This window comes from Prunus avium, chromosome 6, assembly GCF_965620075.1.
Source record: "Prunus avium chromosome 6, drPruAviu1.hap1.1, whole genome shotgun sequence".
Lineage (NCBI taxonomy): Eukaryota > Viridiplantae > Streptophyta > Magnoliopsida > Rosales > Rosaceae > Prunus > Prunus avium.
Window position 1 is genome coordinate 35,123,868 of NC_142289.1, and position 15,026 is coordinate 35,138,893.

At 39.0% G+C, this 15,026-nt stretch overlaps 3 protein-coding genes and 1 long non-coding RNA gene across 4 annotated transcripts; 3 read left to right on the plus strand and 1 right to left on the minus strand.

Moving 5' to 3' along the window:
- The first annotated feature begins 1,023 nt into the window (after positions 1-1,023).
- On the plus strand, positions 1,024-2,675 carry LOC110758717 (HSP20-like chaperones superfamily protein). Its single transcript, XM_021960632.2, has 5 exons — positions 1,024-1,182; positions 1,265-1,413; positions 1,507-1,555; positions 1,664-1,806; positions 2,373-2,675. Exons 1-5 carry the CDS (start codon positions 1,134-1,136, stop codon positions 2,457-2,459), a joined length of 477 nt encoding a protein of 158 aa, XP_021816324.1. The 5' UTR covers positions 1,024-1,133; the 3' UTR covers positions 2,460-2,675.
- A 1,866-nt stretch (positions 2,676-4,541) lies between these two features.
- Positions 4,542-5,468, minus strand: LOC148294103 (uncharacterized). Its single transcript, XR_015836377.1, has 2 exons — positions 5,285-5,468; positions 4,542-5,149 (listed from the first exon to the last, which is right to left on the minus strand). It is a non-coding gene; the product is annotated as an uncharacterized LOC148294103 (long non-coding RNA).
- Positions 5,469-5,843: 375 nt separating this feature from the next.
- MIK (pfkB-like carbohydrate kinase family protein) lies at positions 5,844-8,683 on the plus strand. The gene is made up of 2 exons (XM_088254238.1): positions 5,844-7,106; positions 8,218-8,683. Exons 1-2 carry the CDS (start codon positions 6,249-6,251, stop codon positions 8,512-8,514), a joined length of 1,155 nt encoding a protein of 384 aa, XP_088110364.1. The 5' UTR covers positions 5,844-6,248; the 3' UTR covers positions 8,515-8,683.
- Positions 8,684-9,459: 776 nt separating this feature from the next.
- LOC110758685 (smr (Small MutS Related) domain-containing protein) lies at positions 9,460-15,001 on the plus strand. Its single transcript, XM_021960598.2, has 11 exons — positions 9,460-10,401; positions 10,638-10,663; positions 10,925-11,041; positions 11,863-11,948; positions 12,631-12,863; positions 13,080-13,156; positions 13,230-13,286; positions 13,774-13,841; positions 13,923-14,029; positions 14,128-14,198; positions 14,502-15,001. Exons 1-11 carry the CDS (start codon positions 9,825-9,827, stop codon positions 14,622-14,624), a joined length of 1,542 nt encoding a protein of 513 aa, XP_021816290.2. The 5' UTR covers positions 9,460-9,824; the 3' UTR covers positions 14,625-15,001.
- The last annotated feature ends 25 nt before the right edge of the window (positions 15,002-15,026 follow it).

Genomic DNA, 15,026 nt, shown 5'->3' on the forward strand with positions numbered 1-15,026 from the left:
AATATATTCGTTTAATAATATTATGTCCAATTGTCTCTTTTGGGTTTTGCATCTCCACTCAGTTTGTGTCATTGGTTAAGCTTGCTGCTGGCTTCTACCTGCATCTTTCAGTATGCTTCAATGGAAGCAAGCAAGCAATCAATATGTACATATGTGAGAGAAACGTGTACATATGTGAGAGAAGAGGTGATGTACCCACAGAGTCAGAACTTTCGTGGAATTTTCAAGCCTTTTCCTCGAAAGGAATCAAACGGTTGGCATTTCTTTTACACTTTGATCAAACCAAAAAGAAAGAAAAGAAGAAAAAACCCATAAACTGATTGGTCAGATATTCTTGGCCAAAAGAAAATACTGGACGAAGTTTCCTCAAAGACATACTCTCTCGTTTTTACACTCCAAAAATGGAACTGTATTGGCTAACCCATGCAAAATCAAATTAGTACTCATATTATGAAAGCCAACCCTAATGGGTCACTTTTGTACGTATTTTAGTGGTGCCATGCCATGCATATTACGACACAAATTGATCATAAACTACAAACCTGTCGCTATATACGCATTATTTATCTCAATTTATGTCATTATTTTGTATGTTTTTTAATAAAATTAATGGAGATGTGGGAACATCCTCCAACATTAGGACATATTCTACAAACTTCATTTGGCTCAGTAGTAGCAAGATGAGCACAAAGCAAGTTCTAAACTCGAAACTCCTAACTTTAATGTCTTACAAAAACAAAATACTTGAATTTACTTAATACGTGTGCATTCACAAATTTCATCAAATAAGTGGTGGATAATTCACAATTTCAATGAATTGGTGGTGGATATGATCATATGAGAGGTGTTGATGTTCTAGGAAGACCCAAGTTCCACAATCATAAACAGAAGGGGAAAGAATATAGTAAAATGTGGCAATAATGGAAATGACGAAATTTATTGTCAAAAAAAAAAAAAAAAAGATTCACAAAAGTAAAAGGGTAATAAACATAAAAATTCACAAATGTTAGGGTCAAGTTTTAAGAATCTCCAACTTTCGCATTAGAAGCTTCAAGAAACAAAGACAAAGAGGAAGACAAGCGCGCGAACAGAGGACCCAAAACGCAGAGCATAAGCAAACCCTAGCGACCCGAATGGCCGAGAAATTGGCTCCAGAGAAGCGCCACAGCTTCGTTCACAATGGTAAATCTCTTTCCTTTCACGGCTTTTGCATTTTATTTTGGTTTTCAGTGACTGAAATTTGTGTGCGGATTCAAATTATTAGGTCAGAAGGTGTTTGAATGGGACCAAACCCTAGAGGAGGTGAACATGTACATAAATCTGCCCCCAAATGTTCCTTCAAAGCAATTTTTTTGCAAAATCCAGTCGAAGCACGTCGAAGTCGGCATCAAAGGCAATCCTCCCTACCTCAATGTAAGTAATTCAGTTCCATTTGATTTATTTCCTCGAAAAATGAAGTTTTTGATAGGTGGTTTAAACGGTGCGTTTCGTATGCGGATTGTACAGCATGATCTTACTAGCCCAGTGAAGACAGACTGTTCTTTCTGGACACTAGGTAATTAGTGTTAGTTTTCTTTTTTCCCTTATATTCTCTGTTTTTTTTTTTTATTTCTTCATAAATTTGAATTATGCTGATTTTTATTTAAAATTAATATTTTGGTAGAGGATGATATAATGCACATTACACTGCAAAAGAGGGACAAAGGGCAGACATGGGCTTCACCTATAGTGGGGGAGGGTCAGCTAGATCCTTACTCCACTGACCTTGAGCAGAAACGCCTCATGCTTCAGAGATTTCAAGAAGAGGTGAATTACACTTATGCATCTTATTCTCGTTGTATGGAACTATGTTTTAGTGTTTGAATTGATGAACTGAATGTGAAGCTAGCTGATTATCTTACTGTTACTAATGATTAACAGATAGTGCAACTAATATTGTTAGGTGGTTTTACTAGGATTTCTTTAATTAACATGTGGAAATTTTATCGTTAATTGTGCCCAAGATTCCGCATATGTTGCATTTTACTCGTCAGGAAGAGATGAGAACGTTTTTCGCATGATTTTCCCTATATACAGTAGTAGTCTTGACTAACTAGAGGTTCAAAATTAGCCTTCTGATTTTTTATCGATATGAAATGTTGATGCAGGATCTTAAAGGGCATGGTGTTTACATTAGATGTAATTATTTGTTCCTGACATCTTCCATTTGGTTGTTGCTTTATGGCCTACAAATTAGTTTTATTCTAGTTATCTTAAACAGAAAAGGGCTCTTTTATGGAAATGAATTTGTACAGATCAAATGAAGCTTAACCAAAGTTGCCCTTATATGACTTTCCTGGTAATATAGTTTGTGATTTTTTTTCTTTTGGCAGAACCCTGGTTTTGACTTTTCACAAGCCCAGTTCAATGGAGACTGCCCTGATCCGAGGACCTTTATGGGTGGCATCCGCTCTGATTGATGAGCTTTGTATGCTGCATTAGTTGCCTGCATTAGCCTGGTATAGCATCCTGACCAACATCTAGTAAATAAGACAATTTGATTAGCTGGCCAACTAGGCTTCATGCAATCTCTGTACGAACTTCAATACTACTTACGGTCTGTTGTTTCTTTTTTATAACTGTAAAGTAACCAACCTAGATTTTGTGCAATTCATCTTCCAGTGTCTGCTTCCTCACTTTACTGCAATGACACTGCCAAATCCATCTCTTTTTATGTTATAAATGCAATTAAAAGAGGTAAAGAAGTTTGCGAATATCTAGTACCCAATACTTGGAAGGAGTTAGAGTTTGCATTCTTTCAGCAGACATGTTTTATCATATAGTAAATGCCCCACCCTGTTCTGTTGTGAAAATTTAATGTCTACATGAGAATGTTGGGCATTGAATCAATCCTGTAAATATATGTTTAGATTTCATTTGGAAGGTTCGAAAATAAAGATGAAATTGCCAGGGTTGGAAAGCCGTACCTTTTAGCTTTAAAAAGTGACCAAAGGAGATGAAGAAAAACACCATCTTCTTGGAAAAACTTTCTGAAGTTAAAGAGTGGCCCGAAAAGGATGTGCTCCACTTTTTTTTCTTCTTTTCCTCTTATTGTTTAATGTGGGTCTCAAATGGTTTACTTTAGAGTCAGAGGTAGCATTTGGAGTTCGAATAAGAATCGTATTCTAAAGTAGTGCAATTTGTGACACATTATGCCATTTCAGAGGGTTGTAAGTGATCTGGAATCGCATTCCCAGCCCCGCCGTTGGATGATAGCTATTAGCCAATTGTGTAAGCTTGTAGAACAGCAGCAAATACGTGATGGATGTTCGGTTATGATTACCGCTTTATGCTCTGCTTCTCTAGCACTTTAGTACATGTATTTTTTGAATATTTTCCGGGAGCTCCTACGAAAGGAGGAGTTCTTCCATGGGGTGGTCCTAAAGTGGTGAGCTCGTCCATTAGGACCGTGATACTTAAATTTGGCCTGTTAATAATGGCTGTCCTAGCAGGGTCTCAATGATGTTCTTGCTCGAACCCAAGTAAAATTCTGCTCGATTATTGAGCTGGTCTTCTATGCTCAATATCTTGCACAAAGGACTGATTTCCGTGATTTGAGGAACACCGATGTGGTGTTAGCTAAAGACTCTATGATGCCAAATTTAGAATAAGTAATGTATAGTGATATTCTCTTTGATGCCAAAGTTAGAATAAGTAATGAATAGTGATATTGTAGAGTTGCGATATAAGTGACCTTGAGAATAAGGTTGTACTTTTGGATTGTTACAAAGACTTTTCTCTTCTTGTTTCGACACTTAGTAGAGCTTTTAGGCATTGTTTAGTGGCTTGGCGTGAACGGAATTGGAATCATGTCTAAATCAGTCTTTATGAGTCTCATCCTTGTAAGACACGATATATTGACATGTTGTCCAATTTAGTAAACTAAATCCCAGGACACCGCTTCTCTCCTTACTTGAAAGCAGGCATTCTTACATGTCAAATTGTGATTAGCAGGAAAGTAGGAGTTCCTACTTCTTGAAGAGGCAAGTATTTTCCAAAATCCCAGAATTTATAAGTTTGCCAAAAAGAGACTAGGGCAGTACTCCAATCTATTTGAAATAGGATGTCTTAGGGTTCTTCTTGAAGTGTTGTGGGGCGTTTGTGTTGTTGGGCCTAGTGTATTGAGTCCTTCTTTGTACCATTGGGCTTTATAATGTCAAGCTTGGACCCAAAAAGAGAATTTAATCTAAGATGACAGTAATGCTATTTGGACACACAACATTGACACACCTACCCGCTGATGTGTCAATGTATCATTTGCTCTTCTTTTCTCCTCGTTTTCTGTTCAACGAATGATACATTGACACATCAGCTGGTGTCAACTAAGTGTGTCAATGTTGTGTGTCCAAATAGCATTACTCTTTTTAATATCTAAGAAATTAGGGTATACTAGTGATTTGCTCCCTGAACTTGTACCTAATTTTCAATTAGCCTCCTATCCTGTTTTTTTAGAAAATTAAGGAACCAGACTATTTTTGTTCGCCAATGTGCCCACTACCGTCTAAATCCTCAACATTTCATCCAATTTTCAGTTAAATTATTTTTAAAAATTGAAAAAAAAAATTTGACCCAAAAAAAAGAAGAAAAAAGAAGAAGACTGAACCAGCAACCCTATCGCTCTCCTCCAACACATCAAACCCATGACAACAGCCCAATCGTAGAAGAAGCAATACTTGAGGGGGCGAAACCCGATGGTGACGGTGACATTTTCCTTGGACTTGGAGACATCAGGCGGGGACGGCGGGTTCAGGCTGGTGGAGGAAGAGAGTGGAGACAGAGAGGGCTTGGACGGGGTGGGCCGAGACGACGTCGTGGAAGAAGAAAGGGTGGCTGGCAGCCAAAGCACCCTAAAACCCCATCAACACATCAACCCCATCAACACATTGCCCCCTCCCCTAGCTCTATCTCCTCCAGCACATCAACCCCATCAACATAGCCAAAGCACCCTAAAACCCAGCAACCAAAGAAAAAAGAAAAAAGAAAAACAAGAGAAATCCCCAAATTGAATGAGTCTTTGTTTGAGAAGGGCATGAAAGTACTGATATGGAGGTGGAGGAGATTCAAGCCCAAGCCTGTAAGTTCCAAAGAACAGGAAATGGCAGCAACCCAGCTGTTGATTGAAATAAACATTTAATCATAAAGGAAATTTTATATCTACGTGCAGTGAAGAAAAATCAAACGAGAGAGGAGGATTGAGAAGACAAAGTGAATATACAGATGTATGCATCTGTATGGAAAACAATACCTTTGCAAAATTTCCTAGCCCTGCAACTTGAAGAAAAAGTTGTGGACATAAAGGAGAAAGAACTTCCAAGCCAGTTCCTGCCGCATCCGCGATGGCACCACCCCTGCTTCATCCACGTCTCGAGGGCCTCCGGCTGCAAAGATCGGCACAGCAAGGTGCGCAATCTAAGAGAAAGTGCCATTCTTGATAGTTTTGTTTGCACAGAGAGAGAGAGAGAGTATTTATGTTTTTATTTTTATTTTTCATTTGTTATTTATTTTTAATGTATAAAATGACCATTTTACCCTCATTTTTAACGGCAAATTGGATGAAATGTTGTGGATTTAGACGGAGGGGGGAAATTGATGAAAAAAAAAGAAGTTCATATCTTTAATTTTCTTTAAAAAAAAGGATAGGGGGCTAATTGAAAGTGAGGTACAAGTTCAGGGGATATTTCACCATATACCCAAGAAATTAATAAGTTTTCGACCCAAAAAAAAGAAGAAATTAATAAGTATTCTGACCCAAAAAAGAAGAAGAAATTAATAAGTATAAATTTTGTATAAACAAATCATAGTGGCAATTGCCAATGGTCCCAATTCCGCAAATCAAAGTAAGCAAAGGACGGAGGAGAGGCCATCACCGACAACAGTCAGCTTCCTCCCCCAACCCATTGATCTCTCCATCCATGCACACTATAAATACGCTTCAAGTCCTCTCCATCTTTCCCTCTCTCTCATATCATCTCTATATTCTGGTGCGCAGCGCGTCTTCTTCCTAGCGACACCTGCACGTACAATTTGCCAACCCAAACCGAACTTTGTCTTCATTCTGCGGCCATCGTCATCTCTTAAATATCTCTCTCTCTCTCTCTCCTCATTTCTTCACTGGCGCCTCTCAAGCCCTAACTTTCTTTCTTCTTCTTCTTCTTTCTCACCCATGATCCTGAAATCACACAATCGAATCCCAACCCACCAAACCCCACATGGTTCGAGACCGAAACCAACCCAATTCCACTCACCGAGTGCTAGTCTCCGGCAACTATTGCCACGACGTTCTCATCAAGGACGGCGTCGTTTTGGCCGAGACTCTCGGCGGGGCAGCCTCTTTCATCTCTAACGTCTTCGATGGCCTCTCCGTTCCCTACAATCTGGTCTCCAAAGTCGGCTTCGACTTCGCTTACTCGGTTCCTCGTGACCCCATTGTTGTACCCAATTGCAAAACCACTCTGTTCCACGCGCATTTTGATTCGGGAGTCGACGGCGACGGCCGCCAGGACCGGGTTCTGAAACGGGTCAGCTCCTGCGACCCGATTAAGCCTTCGGATCTCCCCGAATCCAGGTTTGATTTCGGAATGGCGGTCGGGGTCGGAGGGGAGGTCACGGTCGAGACGATGGAGAAGCTGCTTGAGATTTGCAACACTGTGTTTGTGGACATCCAGGCTCTGATCCGAGCTTTCGATGGCGTCGATGGGACTGTGAAGCATGTGGCTTTGAAAGAGAGTGGTTTCTTCCACCTATTGCCGCGAATTGGGTTCTTAAAGGCGTCGGCGGAAGAGGCCTTGTTCATGGAGGTTGAGGAAGTGAGGAAGCTCTGCTGTGTTGTTGTGACGAACGGGAGGCGTGGGTGCAGAGTGTATTGGAGAGATGGGGAAGTGGAAGTTGGGCCTTTTCCGACGAACCAGGTTGATCCGACGGGTGCCGGAGACAGTTTCTTAGGTGGGTTTGTTGCTGGGCTTGTTAATGGGTTAACTGTGCCTGATGCTGCATTGCTTGGGAACTTGTTTGGGTCATTGACTGTTGGGCAAATTGGACTGCCCAAGTTCGATATCAGATTGCTACAGGTTTGTCTCATTTGTCCTTACAAATAATCTCTCACTGATTGCTTTAGTTTTATTTAGTTGATGTATGGCTGCTTAGCTTTGATGCTGCTACTATCGTCTCGAAAGTTTGGTATAGGTGAAATCTTATTTGCGATTTATGATTATGGTATTAATGGTATTTTGACATGATAGAATTGATTTTGCTCTGAAATATAGAGTTGATAATAATTTCTGAAAACAAGGCATCACCCTGTGTGCAATTTGGATATCCAACTTGGAGCACTGGGGAGTATTGAGTTATATGTAGATGAGAGGTGTTGATCACCTGTTCAGGTATGGATAATGGGTAGAAGTTCTTCAAGTAGCTCCGAACATTGTAGTTTACTAACAGTTGTAGTTGATGGATGGAGATCCATAGGTTGTATTGTGCAGTATGCAACACTTAACCTTGCATGTCGTTATTCTGTTGGAGATGTGACTCGATGTTCTTTAGTGTGTGTCATGAAATATTTTGCTCTGGTAAACGAGATGCTACTTCTCATAATAGTCATGAGGTATAAAGTTCTTCTGGACAAGTCCTACAGGGAAGATGTATAGGGAATTTTTTTCATAAGCACTTCAAAACATTTACTGTATTTTACATGCCATACTAGCTTCTTTGTTCTGCTATTGGTAATTTTGTACAAACCGAAAATTTGTATACATTGTTGTAGTGCAATGGTTATTGAGAAACATGAGAATAAGGGCATCACTAAATAGAGTGACTATGATTAAGTAAGAAGGGCACAAGGCTCATTATGGGTTCTATTTGTGCTCAAATTTATTCTGTTTTGGATTTTCATCTCCTCTATGTAACTACTAACTGATTGTTTCCATAGCCGAAAATTTGTATACATTGTCGTAGTGCAATGGTTATTGAGAAACATGAGAATAAGGGCATCACTAAATAGAGTGACAATGATTAAGTAAGAAGGGCACAAGACTCATTATGTGGTTCTATTTGTGCTCAAATTTATTCTGTTTTGGATTTTCATCTCCTTTATGTAACTATTAACTGATTGTTTCCATAGTGAACTGAGAATGTTCTCTTTTAGAAATATCTCATTGTTTGCGCTCTCCTTTTATCATCCAGAGAGCTCGGGAAGAGGTGCAGAGAAGAAAAATGCAGTGTGGTAACTGTTATGAAAGAAAAGATGACAAGTTTAGGTTTGTGAACGCAGCAGGACAAGAACAATTTCATGCATCTCTTGGAGTAGCTAAGCAGACAACAAAATGCCTTGCTCATGAACCTCAATGGGATCTGCCAAGTTCTCCTTCCAAACCCACAGAGCAGGTTGTCCTCTGTCAATACACGACACAGCCTAAATCGTTAACTGGCTCTGTCTACGAGGAGGCAATTAAAACAGTCGACGTTGAAAGTAAACCGTGAATCTTGACAGTGTGGCTGTATCTGATGGTGTATCAAATAATGTGTAATGTAGAAATCTATTTGCATGGGGTAGGCTGCGATTGCAACATTTCTGATCCCAGATGCTTGTATCCTTAACGCTCTTTAGATCAATGTAGAACAGTAAAAATGAAAAATGCTTTCACTGAAAGAGATAAGTTTTCCCTGTTCTTAAAAGACAAGAAAAATGTGCTCAATTTATCCATCTGGTTGCAATAACAATGGTTTCTGCATGTTTTTCCTTGGCAAGTGTCTCTCTGATAAGATCGAAGATTCGAATGTTTTAATTGAGATGGACAAATTCAGGCTTGGTAGGGGCATGGTTTGTTCAAGTCCGACCCAATTTTGTATTAGCACGGTTCGGTACCTGCTCGGACCATTTTGGGCTGGGATGGGAGTTCCGGCCCATCAAGCCGAGTTGGGGGTTTGGCTATTTTGCTATACGAGCCCATCCTATTAAAAAGTTTTTTTTTTATATAAAAAAAAAAACAGCTACCCATTAGCAACCAAAACTACCCCTATTAGTTGTAAACTTGTGATTAAAATTAGGGATGTGGACGTCTTTGTCTTCCTAATTTAGATTTTGGTCAATAGGGGATCAAAAATCTTCATTAACTCAACGGTCGCTTTGTTTTTCTGTACACTCCCGATTTAATTAACTCGACCGTTTATTTCCATCGACGGTGCCACGTGTATTGGCTGCTGTGTCACGAGCAGCTAATAATTGTTATAAAAAAAATTACATATATCATATAGTACTATTTTGCTATTCACAGTTAATAATATACGATTTTACGTGGAAAATTTATCATACGTGCCATTACATTATTGTTCAAGATATCAAAACGTGATAGAATTTCACTCCAATTATTGGTGTTAGAAATGGGGCCCACCTATCCCATAAAATGGCTGAGTCCAATCCTTTTCCCTTTTTACTTAGCTTCAGAATTCCTAAAGGTCGTCCCCGAAAAAAACAAAACAAAGATGAATCCCCGTCAACCATTCGCCAACCACCACCACCACCACCTTCTCCTCTTGTTATTTTCAGAAATCCCCAAATTAGCCAAGCTCCCTTCTCTAATTCTCCATCTGTGCCCCCTCTCTGCCTCTCCAATTTAGGGTTTCTGATCCGATCCTCCCCTGGTGCACCGACCTATCTCAGAAACCCTAATCCTCTCGGAAACAAAATCATCCCTGATCGTATTCTATTCTCACGCTAGGGTTTTATTCATCATTATAATTATCATTTCCGATTCTCTTGGTTACGTCAAACCCTAGCTATATCTGCATCGATGAAGCACACGAAGAGGAGAAGGAAGAAGAAGAGCTCGGTAGATCCGAAGCCAGTCGCCAAAGAAGACGAAGGCCAGAAGGTGATCCGCGCGCTTACAGAGGTCTTCTCCTCGGTTTCACTCGACGACGCCGTTTCTTCTTATCGCGAAGCCAACGGTGACCCGAACAAAGCCGCAGAGATTTTTGAGCGAGCTGTGGCTGAAAGCTCCGAAGAGCCGTTCACGAGTTCCACAACGAGTGTCGTTTCTGGATCGGATGCGGGTTCGAGTTGGGGCTCGAGCTCGGGTTCGGGTTCGTCAGAAGGGTTCGAGTCGGGCTGTATTCAGAATTTAGTGGGCGAGAAGGGTTTTAGGGGTAAGCAGAAGAGGGTTGTGGCGGCCGCGGGAACGGTATCGACAGTTTTGGGTAAAGATTACGTGAGCTCGAATCCTAGGAGAGGTTCATGGTCGACGATGACGAAGCTGAAGGGTTTTGGTAATGGAGTTGCTGCTGGGGAAGAAGATGCCGAGCAGTTCCTTTGCTCTATGCTTGGAGATGAGTCTGAGCTAAGCTTGGCTGTTGTTAGAGATGTCCTGTGTGAGTAGCCACTAATTTTTTTATTTATTTCCGAGCTAAGTTATTCAAATTGTAGTATGTGTAGTGTTGTATAAACTATGATTTACGTACTAACTGAAGCGAAGCCCTGTAGATTTTTTTTTTACTGTTTATTTTTATTTTTAAGGTCTTTTGTTCTGTAAGTTTGAGTTGAGTTGAGTCGAGCAGAGTAGGATATGTTGTATGCTGTTGCATGACCTGAAAGTTTGTTTTTGCAGGTCAGTGTGGGTATGATGTTGAAAAGGTACTAAGAGCATTGTGAGTCGGAGCTTATCATTTTTTTTCTCTCTTCTAAGGGCTTGCATATGTCGGTTTGAAGATGAGTTAGTTGTGGCTAGCGTGTATAGAGTTTGTATCATGTTTCACTGAGTGCTTAAGATATTTATGGAACATTCGCCAGGGGGCATGAGCATTATGGAAATTTTGTTCGAGCTAAAAGAAATTTCCTATTTGAACCTACTGGGTTTTCTGTTATAATCTAATGACCATTTATATGCTTCTCCAGGCCTTGGATGCATTACTTGATGTATCTTCTTCCTCGTTTGAACAGTCCAGTAGTAGTTCTAACAATAGTTTGATTTTTAAAGGAGATGGTAGATATCGCATCGATCAGTCTGATACTGTAAGTACTATATTTTGTGCTCTTTATTTTGTGTCAAGGCATTGTTGTTAAACATAATAGTATAAACTTGTCGGGTTGTGCTTTTGATTCTTTTTCGTTCAATAGTATTGTGTCACTTTATTATTCTGAACAGTATTTTTGGATAGTTAATATGCAGAGTTTAACTGCACAAGTTTGTGGTGGCACTCATATTTGTTATGGTGTGAGTCTGTAGGTTTTTGCATCTGGTGGTTTGCTTTTTGTTGATATGACTGCCTTTAGTTTCTTACCATTCAGGACCATCTAGAGGCTTTCTTGTCCTTGTCTTTTTGCTAAGATAGTTTTTCTTATCAGTCCCTCACCAGAAGTTACTTTTGTATTTACCCTATGTTAGAATAAAGACTCCTCTGTTCACATCTTGACAAGTAGGGGACTGAGTTTGTGGAGGGTTTGGGTTGGTTGAACTCATGTCAAATATACATGACTAACGTAGTGTTATTTAGATGTGTCTGTACATCATCTGATTGTGAATTTGCAGCAAACATCCCCCACCCCTTTTCTTGTTCTTTCTTAATTTAGTAGGATGTAGTTGATACATTTTCCAGAGTGTTGTCTTACTGAAATTGAGATGTTTATGATATCTTCTGTAAGAGACTAGTGAGTGGCTTTGCTGTATGCGCTTATGAAGGATAATGATTGATAGTTTAGTTTATTTAACTTTTTTGTGAATTATTTTTATACATATGTTGGCCGCTAAATTTTTTACTTATACTTTTCTTTTTAAAATTTCATAATAGTTGGTTTTGTGCTTTGTCTATATTGATTATGGAATTTTGTGACAGCTGACAGATAGGGCATCTGATTGCACTTCTCATTCATCTGAAAGCGAGCTCCAGGATAATATATGGTATTCCGGATATACTTGCTGGTAAATTATTCTAATTCGACGCTTCTGTTTTCCATTTTTCTTTTCTTTCTTTTCTTAACCCAATGAAATCCTTGATCATTTCATTTTGAGTATACAGTATAGTTATAGTGATAATCTTGTTATTTGCTCTCTCTCTCTCTCTCTCTCTCTCTCTCTCTCTCTCTCCCCTTCCCCTTTTTCTCTTTTGGCATGGCATCTATTAGGTGTTGTGTGGCAGTGTAGGATTTTGATGGTTAGGAACATTGCTTTTTATGCCAATTAGCCATCTTGCATCAAGGATGTACATTGTAATTTTATGTTAAAACTTGATTGAAGAGCCTATGCATTTGGATAGCATATGATGTTAGTTTTGTATGAGGAGAACCTTTTGTATAGCAGCTTAAGTCATTGGAGTTTTAGTCCTTTCGTTTTTTCACTCTTGGGGTAATTCCAGGAGATACCATTGATATTTGTCTCAAACCATACATATACATATTTTTCTATCTGGAATCATTCAGTTTGTGCCACTTATGGTAGTAAGTATTTCATATACCATTTATATGCTATTATGCAGATTAGGCAAATATGTCATGGCATAAAGCTTGTTTAGGTCATTTATTTGAGGCTAAATGTACTTCTCGCTGTGAGAATGTTAGAAGTGTAGAGCCTGGTCTCACAAGCTAAGTTGCTTTCTTTGTTTTAGGAATTATGCAAAGGTTCTTGCTAGTTCTGACACTCAATCACCCGTCAGCCCAAGAAGTACTCCAGCAGAACTCCCTCAAAAGGTGTTGGAATCTTTGTTTAACATCTCCAAGAGTCCTGAATATGAACCAACAGCCATGAATTGGAAGAATGTTGTAAATAAGTTACAAACATTGGCACCCGGGTTTGATGTTTGCACTTCTAGCTCTGCAGAAGCACAGAAGGACACCTTTGGTATTGAACTTTGATTTCCTGATGTTTCCTTTGAAATTGCATCTTCTCTTGTACGAAGGACTTGTTTCCTCTTAGATTAGTGATTAATTCCGTCATAATTAAGGTTTCATTTTTTTAATGCTTCTTTTGTTTACTTTTTAATGAATGGTTATTTACCCAACTGTAGCAGTGTAGTTGCATTTATTCTTATGTTTTTCTGTTTCCTTTTTCATTTAGTTAAAGGAGACGAGTATCATGCATTCAGAGGAACTGCAAAGGAGCACTGGGATTCAGTGAGGTCGCATTATCAGAAAGTAAGATGGTTTTAGCACCTTACTTTTATTGGTTATTTTAGTAACTTACTGACAAGAGCGCATTTATCTACAGGCTGCAACGGCATATTCAAAAGGATCACGGGAATACGCAGGTTACCTCGCTGACCAGGTCTGTACTTCGTTAAGAGCATAATATTGCAAGTTTGTTGTTTGGGATGTGTGCTTTCATTGGATCGTTTTATAATGATGTAAGGTGGTTGTTTGGGTGGTATGCTTTCATTGGATTGTTTTATAATGATGTAAGGTTGTTGTTTGGGAGGTGTGCTTTCACTGGATTGTTTTATAATGATGTAATTTGAGGCATGCACGATGATGGAGTGGTAAGCACAATGTGTTAGATGTTTGGACTTCCTATCAAAATTATTAGTAAATATTTGACAATAGCTAAAGTGTGCTGTTTGCGCTTTCATTGGTTTTTTTCCCTATCAATGTCCATATATGAGGGCTAGTAGGCATCTAACTCTATTTGTCAGTTTAAGTTTGTTCATATTTTCTAGAGGGCCAAGCCTCATGGAAAGCTGTTGTCGTTCTTCTTTTTTCTTGTTTTTGTATCAAGTTGAGATATTTACCTGACCTCTTATCTTGCATTTGGCCAGGGGAAAGTACAGACAAAGTTGGCCCGAGAGGCTGATGAAAGGGCAAGCCAGGATATCTTTAAAGCTAGGTTGGCATGATATATTCGTTGCCTTTTTCAACTCTTAGCTTTTTCTTTGTAGACAAACTAAACTAATGTTATAATCTGCAGAAACAAGGGCATAGAAAATGTGATAACAATTGATTTGCATGGACAACATGTCAAACAAGCAATGAAGCTTTTAAAAATCCATCTCCTATTCGGAACATATGCACAATGTAAGTGTTTTGTACCCCACTTTCTCATTTTAAAACAAATTTGCTCTGATAAATTGTTAGGTATTGTGAGTTTAATTACTTTTCTATGTCTGGTCCAGCGGTTCAATTCCTGAGGGTCATCACAGGGTGTGGGTCACATGGTGTTGGAAAGTCAAAGCTGAAGCAATCGGTATGGGTTTAGCTGCTCCATTGCATTAAATTTGTTGGAAAATCAGGCCTTGGTGGTTTTAAAATCATATAAAAATGATCAAACTGGTGCCTTTGTTAATTTATGTGCAAATAAAATGTTCTTTTAACTCATGATGGTGCCATATTTGTATGTGCTAGTGAATTTGACCTTTCCATCTTTTAAAATTTTTTTAGCAAAAGAGAAACGTATGTTTTTCATTGAATTTTTTTAATCTTTAGCTTTATAGGGACAAAATCTTCGTATGTATACATGATACATTACCTAACTGTTTGCCTTGCACAGGTCATCAAACTTATTGAGAATGAAGGTATAAAATGGAGTGAAGAGAATCGGGGAACGGTATTAATCAAGCTAGGTGCACAGAAAGAGTTCAGCTTTCTAGATTCGGAGAGTGATCCTGAGTAACCCCCTTTAACATAGTTACTGAGTATGATCCCTTTGCCGGAATGAGTGAATTAAACTGTAACGAAGACTAGTTTATGTAAAACCATCCACAGGTTGTGTTTCGGGTCATTGTTTATTGTCACAGCTGTTAGGGATAGTGTAGTGAATGTATTGTTGAAGGTCGATCAGGTTTCTCAGATGTTGATATTCATCATTTTACATACCATACCATAGGTGGCTAAATTATATATTTGAAAAAGTTCAAGCTTAGCTCAAGTTGCTCCTTGTACTTACCGTGTGTAGGGCATGTATATAACTTGAGAAAAAAACTGTGTAATTTAACTTAGTTGTCAATGACCTGATACACTCCATCAAATACATACATATCCCTTGTTCCATACGGTTTCGTGTTTTTAATTTTGT